Genomic DNA, 7807 nt, shown 5'->3' on the forward strand with positions numbered 1-7807 from the left:
TGCTGTCCACGGCCCCCGTTTCTTCTCCAGGTTCCCTTTGACCCCTCCGAAGCAGGAGAGTTTCCAAAGAACTGAGTCAGCCAACAAAACCTTGCTGCTGGTTTCTCTTTGTCCCCCACCCCCGGGGGTCCTCCGACCTGACGTGACGTTTCCTCGTGCCTTCATCAAAGACTTTTGGAGTCCCTCTTCATCCTCTCTGAGCACCAGACCCGTGCCCGGCGAGGGGCACGGCGAAGCCGGCGGCTCTCGGCCGCCCTTACTTGACTTCCAGGATGGAGGGGTTGGTCTCCATGATGGCCACAATGATCCTGTCAATATAATCCTGCAGGCGAAAGTTGATCTCCTCTTGCTTCTGAATCGCTTCCATGAGCTGCAAAGGGACAGGAGGAAAGGAGTGAGGGGCTGCTCTCCCTTGCCTGGGGGCTTCCCGACCCTCTCTCGGATTTTCCTGCCTGGGGGAAAACGCTCCCAGCTGCTGGTTCTGGCTCTCTCCTCTCCTTCCTCAAGTCCCCAGCCTTCCAGGACCCTGGAGAAAGCTGCCAGCATCTCGTCTCCCTTTGCCCCCCCTAAACCCCCAGCTGGGTTTCCCCATTTCTTGGGGTCTGAAAGATTTCCTTCTGGCTGCAGCTCCACCCCAAATGCTTCACACGAAGATGATGGGAGACCACCACAGAAACTGCCTCTCTGAGGAATAAGGGGAAAATCTTTGTTCTTCTATTTGTTTATGAATGTTCTGTACAGCTGTAGGACAGAAGAGGGAATGGTTTTCTCCTCTGCATTTTGTTTCCCACCGTCCCACCACGCTGGGAATTTTGCTGCCTCTCTTTTGATCCTGTCACAGGTTTTGTGTTTCGGGAGGAGAGACGACAGACGTCAGAACAATTGCTCCTGTCTCACACCAGTAAAGCTGACACCAGTAGCTGGGGTGCAGCCCTGGAGCTGGGAGAACACGTGCTAGAGAAGCCAAGATCTCCAGGGGTGGATGTCCCAGCTCCCCGGGGGGAGGAGATGCACCAGCCACCCCGGGGAGATGGGGTGTGAGGTGAGCAGCACCCCACGGCACCTACCTCGTCTCTGGAGACAGAGCTGATCTCTGCTGCCAGGGATTCAGAGAAGGAGGCTGAGAAGAGGTTCTTGGCTCCCTGGATGCTCAAGTTAATGATCTGTCCGTTCAGTTCATCGTTCTGCTCCTTCAGGTTCCTGTTATCCTGCTCACAACAGAGAAACCAGATGGTGCTGAAGCACGTGGTGCCCTCAGGACAGAGGCTCCTACATTCCCTGGCCAGATCTGCTCCAACAGCAGCTCACCCAGCACTGGGAACAGCACATGATCTCCTGACTCAGCCTTGGCAGAGCCTGGAGAACCTCTGGAAACATGGGAGAAGCTGGGGAGCTCTGGGGGACACAGCAGAGATGGGGGTTCTGGAGGGCACACGCTGTCCTTCAGGAGAAGGAGCCAACTTCTGCCCCAGGACAGGACAGCAGGAAAGCTGTGAGCTGCCAGATCCACGCTCAGCTCCTCAGGAGGGACCTCCAGGTGCCCTCTGACCACTCTTTGGTGGCAGGGAATGAGGAGACTGAGCAGCCAGGACTCTCCCCTCCCCACCCAGCCCTGGGTACCTGCTTGAGCTGCTTGATCTCTTGCTCCAGCTCCGTCTCCCGCGTCCTGCTGTTGTACTCCTGGAGCCCCAGGCTGCTGCTCCTGCCTCTTCGCTGCTCAGCTTCCAGTTTGAAGAGCTGCAAGTGCTCCAGCTGCTTCCTGAGGTCCTCGATGAGCTGCAGCAGAGGGGGAGAGGACAACTGAGAGCTGCATCTCCTGCGAGCCCAGCAGCTCGCACTGCTCATGGCCGGGAGCAACCCCCTGGACTGCTGCAGCAGAGGATCAGACCCTTTTTTGGGGGGGCACACAGCTTCCCCACACCTCTAGCTAACAGGAGAGGGAGAGCTGCTTAAATACATGCCCTGGAAGAACTCTGTTGGAGCACCAAAGATGTTGGTTCTGGGTCTGCAGCAGCAGCTGCCCAGGCTGGAGCAAACGCTCCCACGACACCTATTTTTTGGAGGGGCTGCCAAGACCAGCTCCCCCCAACCCCCAGCTCTATTTTGGGGGACCATTCTTCTCACCTCCTGCGTGGACTCCTTCTCCTTCTGAAACTGGTGCCTCTCTTGACTCAGCTTGTCCCCCATCTTCCTCTTTTTCTCCTGCTCCTCAGTGAGCTGCACTGTGAGGTCTTCGATCTCATCCAGCAGCTTCTGCTTCTCCTGCAGTGACACAAGAGGTGACAATCTCAGGGCTCTTCCCTGAGCTCCCCCTGAACAAGGTGGGGAAGGTTCACCAAGGGCTGCACACCAAAATCCCTCTGCTGAGAGAGAGGTGGCAAGAGATGGCTGGAGAATAAATGCAGGTGGGCAAGGATCTGGGCTCGGGTGGCTTCCTGGGCAGCGTGGTGCTGGGGGGGGACTGGGGCCAGCACAGGGGCTGTGGGCTAAGAAATTGAGTTTCAGCTAAGCCAGGACCCTGAGAGCTGAAGCCACTCTAGGGATGCTCATTCTCAGTTTCAGAAAGAAAGAATTTCACTGAGGAGTGACCCAAGAAGGAACTGGACCCGTTTGAGCCAGGCTGGAAAATGTACAGCCCAGCTCTCCTCTGCTCTCTGCCTGCCTCACACCCCTGAGCCTTTACAGCAGCACCCTCCCCAGGCTCCCAGCTCCCAGCCTGGCTCTCCCTGACAGGGAGGTTTGGGCTTTTAGGAAGCTAAAAGTGCCACAGAACTCCCAACAATGCTGGTGCTGGATCACAGAACTATCAGAGTAGGAAAAGAGCTCTAAGATCAAGTCCAACCATCAACCCAACACTCCCATGACCCCTAAGCCACGTCCCCAAGTGCCACATCCACATGTTTTCTGAACCCCTCCAGGGATGGGGACCCCAACACCTCCCTGGGCAGCCTGGGCCAAGGCCCCACCCTGGGATGGCCCATGGCAGGAGGAGATGAGGAGGAGCTCCAAGGGGCAGCCTCACTGCTGGGTCTGGGTAGGGGTGGACAAAGGCTGAGGGGATGAAGGCTTTGAGGGCCTTGATGTGGGCAACAGAGGTTTGATTTCACTTAAATTTTCATCTGGTATCTCCCACAAGCTTGAACAGAAGCAAAACACAGCTTTGGTATCAGCTGTTACACCTGTAACTCACATCCTTTCCAAAAAAGGAGGATGGACACCACGAAACCTCAGCAAACCTCCCACCCTGGCCTGGAATCCTGAGCAGGGCCAGAGGGGAGAGGATGTGGGAGGTAACGTGGTGCTTTGAAGACCCAGCTCTCAATCCCAGAGGGTTTATCTGCCCTGGCAGGACGAGGAGATGAAGCACATCTGCTCCTCTTCCTCCCCTGCAGCAGACTGTCCCTGCAGGGCTGGGGCCAAGCTTCCAGCAGAGGGCACAGTGCCCTCCTGGCCAGCCAGGACAGGGCTGCCACTGCTGCCTGCTGTGGCTCCCGCCAGGCTCCTGCCACCCAGGGACCTGCACGGGCTGTGTTAGAGTCACAGAATCATGGGCTGGTTTGGGTGGGGAGGGACTAAAAGGCCACCTAGTGCAACCCCCTGCAGGGAGCAGGGACATCCCCAACTAGAGCAGGGTGCTCAGAGCCCCTGGGATGGTTCCAGGGATTCAGCATCAAAAATTTCTCCCTTCTCTCCAGTCTCAATCACTCTCTTTTAGTTTCAAACCATCACCCCTTGTCCTACCACAACAGCCCCTGCTCAAAAGTCCATCCCCATCTTTTTTCTCGGCCCCCTGGAAGCCCTGGCAGCCCCCAGCAGGTCTCCCCAGCTGGAGCCTTCTCCTCTGGGGCTGCCCCAGCCCAACTCGCTCCTGCTGGGCTCCCAGCAGAGGGTGTCCCCCCTCTGACCATTTTTGTGGCTTCCTCTGGACCCAAATTAATTAACCCTTGGGCCTGCCCAGACAGGAGCAGGGGACAGCTCTGCTCCAAGGTGAGGTCTGCAGGGGCTGGGAGGCAGAATTTGCTCTTTACATGAATGAGATCTCACAGAGGCCCTTTGTGTAAGTGAGAACTTCAGCTCCAGCCCTGTAGGAACCCCCAAACCCAGCCCCAGCTTGGGGCCCCCCTCAGCACACACTGTCCTCACCTCCTCAAGTCTTTCAATGTTGGCTTTTAGACAAGGGACACAGGATCTCAGCTCACTGTTCTCATCATCCAGCTGCTGCAGCCTGCAAAGGTGAAGGGATGGGTGAGGAATTCAAGCATCCCAAGAGAAGGAGACTTGGTTTAAACATCACTAGGACCTTTTCTTATTTAAAGGGATTTATCCTTCCAAAGCAAACCCTGAGACTTCCACTACTTCCACTCCCAGGGGAAGAAGCAGGAGGTCCAGAGGACTTCTGGCAGGTCCATTGCCATGCCCTTCTCAAACCCAGGCCCATTGCCTGGCTGGAGTCAGGGCAGGGGTTCAGAGAGGGCTTCAGCTTTGCCTTCTTCAGGTAAAGCAACACCCATTGGCCATGGTAAGGGGCCTGGGACCAACCTGGTACAAAACCCCAGCACCTTCAGCTCTCCTTTGCTGCAAACAAAGCAAAACACATGCTGGAAAAGCAGCAAAACCCCTGTCAGATCAATGAAACCTCTCCCACAGGACTTGGGCCTCATGGGGCAGCATGAAGCACCCTGCCTGGGACACTGCCTGTTGGACAACTCCTCCTTCTCAGCTATTTGCCCCTTCCCATGAAGGTGGAAAACATCTGAGCATCAGAGAGAGCTCCACAGGAACAAGCACTAACAAACCTCTTCTTCACACACAGCCAGAGGGTGGGAGCTGAAATTTCAGGTGCAGCAGGGGAATTCAACCACAAAGTCTGAGGCTAGGCTCTTGAGTTTGGAATGAAGGTAGAAATAGCCAAAACTCAGGGTTTAGAATGACTTTGGTGAGACCTTTAACCAAGCTAAACTCACTGTCTAAGGCACTTGGGCTCCCCAAAAGCTGCAGTTGCCAAGCAGCAGCCTGAACAGGTATCCAAACGTGCTCCTGTGGCTCCAGGAGACTTGTCACCTCCCAGCCCTGCCCCAGCCCCACCTGGCCTGCAGGTTCTCAATCTCGATGCTCTTCTCCCTCTCCATTTTGCTCAGCAGCTCCCTCTGCTTCTTGATCTCCTCCAGGAGTGTTTGGTCAGCTCTCAGCTCTTGCTCCTTCAGCTGTTCTTCGAGAGCATTTGCTCTGCAGAGAGGAGAGAGAGAGAGGATTAACCATCCCTGGTGGCTTGGGATCCCACCACCATCCCAAGGGAGGGGTGGGATGTCTTCTCAGCCTTTCTCCACCAGGCAGGAGAGCTGGGAAAAGCAGCCTGTAGAAGAGTGAGCTTCCAGGGAAAGGACACCTATCATCATCTCAAGCAGCAGGTGAAGGAGGGAGTCACTTCACCCTGGTGGGAAAGCAACGTGGGTCCATGAACACTGCTGCTGACCAATGTCAAGGTCAAATAAAACAAGCCAGGAATTGTCTCTGCTCAGTTTTTTAAGTCTCCAGGCTGCATCAGCACCCTTCTTAAAGGGGAGGTGAGAGGGTGAGAGCACAGTCATCATTTTATAACCTGTGGGGTTGGAAGGGACCTCTGGAGATCATCTCCTCCAACCCCCCTGCTCCAGCAGCTCACCCACAGCAGGGTGCCCAGGGTCACAGCCAGGAGGGTTGGGGATCTCTCCAGAGCAGGAGACTCCACAGCCTCTCTGGGCAGCTGCTCCAGGCTCTGCACCCTCACACCAAAGAAGTTTCTCCTCCTGCTCAGGTGGCACCTCCTGGGTTCCAGTTGGTGCCCGTTGCCCCTTGTCCTGTCCCTGGGCACCACTGACCAGAGTCTGGCCCCAGCCTCTTGCCCCCTGGGGCCCTTTAGCTCTTGCTCAGCACTGCTCAGATCCCCTCTGAGGCTTCTCCAGCTGCACAGCCCCAGGGCTCTCAGCCTGTCCTGGCACAGAGATGCTCCAGCCCCTCAGCAGCTCTGTAGCCTCTGCTGGACTCTCTCCAGTAGCTCCTTGTCCTCCTCCAACTGGGAAGCCCAGAACTGGACCCAGTTCTCCAGATATCACAGCACCACCCAGAACAAGCTACTCAGCCAGGATCTCACAGAACCACTTAGGTTGGAAAAGACCTTTAAGATCATTGAATCCAACCCTAAAGCCCAGGGTTGTGCTTTCACCCGTAGTGACCAGGGCAGAGAAATCCTTCAGCCATTTCTACCACCCTGGGCTCCTCTACTCCACCCTGAAGTAGTTTTGCTGCCCAGAGAGAAGACAACAACAGCCCAAATCCTTCTCTTTTTCACTCTCTTATGTCCCAAACACAAATGATGGGATCTGCAGGTCAACGTTTGCTGTGTAGAGGCAGGTGGGGATGGCTTTTGCCAGAGGAACCTATTCTTCAACCAGCCAGGAATACACTCAGGGTTTTACCTGATTAAAAGCTGACTGACACTTCTGGGCCAAGCTGCTAAAGTGAAAACATTTCCCTCCTTGCAAAGTTTATCAGGGCTTAGAGAAATCTTGGTTTGAATTGCTCCGTTCCCTGCCACGGGTGTTACTTAACAGTCTTACTGCCCTATAGATAAACTCCTGCTGGGTTTATCTGCTGAGGGTCAACAGGCTGCTGGAAGAGAGAAGCCTGGCAGATTAGTAAAGCCAAGGGATTACATCAAACAGGATCCAAAGGGCTACACAGCCCAGCCAGGATCTGAGAGCCACAGGAGCCAGGCTGGCTCTGGAGAGGCTGTGGATGGGTAGGAGGGACCCTGCTGCACCTTCCCCCTGGACCTCAGGGGTGAAATAAGGGCCACAAAGAGGCCATGCAGAGTGAGTGTGAAGTTTATGTCCTCCTTGGATGGGAAAGCTTCTCAAGAACCCTCCTGCCAGCCTCTGAGCCAAGCCCTGGAGCTCCAGAGCTCCACAGAGACCTCTCCCAAGGGACACGTGGAGCAGGGCAGCACTTAGGGAAGATGTAAATAGATCTAAAGAGCATTGTTAGGAGTTCCATGCATCTGAGCAGCCCTGGGGAGTCTGCCAGAGAGCACAGGGGCCTCCTGCAGAGCAGGAAGATGGAAACCTGGGTGGATGGAACCCTGGATAGATGGGACCTTGGATGGATGGGACCTTGGATGAATTGAACCCCTGGATAGATGGGACTTTGGATGGATGGGACCTTGGATGAATTGAACCCCTGGATAGATGGGACCTTGGATGGATGGAACCCCTGGATAGATGGGACCTTGGGTGAATTGAACCCCTGGATGGATGGGACCCCTGGATGGATGGGACCCCTGGATGGATGGGACCCCTGGATGGATGGGACCTTGGATGGATGGGACCTTGGATGAATTGAACCCCTGGATAGATGGGACCTTGGATGGATGGGACCCCTGGATAGATGGGACCCCTGGCCAGGGGAAGATCAGAGCATTGAGAAGCAGAGCCAGGAAGCTCTCCTGCTATTTCCCTCCTCCCTCCTCTCCTGCTGCCTCCTTTCCCCGGCTGCTCCAGCGGGTGCTGCCCGCCTGCTGGGGAGGAAGGCTGGAGGTGCTGGCGTGGGTAGGGGGGTGGAAGAGGCCCCCCCAGGAGATGCTCAGCCCCCCTACCTGTGCACGAGCTGCAGGTTCTCCTGCTTGAGGCGGCTGTGCTGCTCCCCATTGGCAGCTGTGTCCTTCTCCAGCTCCGTCACCCGCTTCTCCAGGAACACCACCTGGGGGTGGGAGAGGGGAGATCAGCCACCCGACCTGAAACCCGCTGGGGAGGGGGCACCAAGCGTGGCAATG

At 56.1% G+C, this 7807-nt stretch overlaps 1 protein-coding gene across 1 annotated transcript in view; it reads right to left on the reverse strand.

Moving 5' to 3' along the window:
• Nucleotides 1-256: 256 nt before the first annotated feature.
• RAB11FIP3 (RAB11 family interacting protein 3 (class II)) overlaps nt 257-7807 on the reverse strand; it is a gene marked incomplete at its 5' end in the record, with an annotated part of 23061 nt that continues 15510 nt past the window's right edge. The window contains 7 exons of the mRNA XM_008939572.1: nt 257-370; nt 1068-1208; nt 1621-1776; nt 2125-2262; nt 4144-4225; nt 5086-5226; nt 7631-7734. Of these exons, the coding sequence (XP_008937820.1) occupies nt 257-370; nt 1068-1208; nt 1621-1776; nt 2125-2262; nt 4144-4225; nt 5086-5226; nt 7631-7734 (876 nt within the window). The remainder of the gene's footprint in view (nt 371-1067; nt 1209-1620; nt 1777-2124; nt 2263-4143; nt 4226-5085; nt 5227-7630; nt 7735-7807) is intronic.

The sequence above is a fragment of the Merops nubicus genome, unplaced genomic scaffold (assembly GCF_000691845.1).
Source record: "Merops nubicus isolate BGI_N331 unplaced genomic scaffold, ASM69184v1 scaffold9124, whole genome shotgun sequence".
Classification (NCBI taxonomy): domain Eukaryota; kingdom Metazoa; phylum Chordata; class Aves; order Coraciiformes; family Meropidae; genus Merops; species Merops nubicus.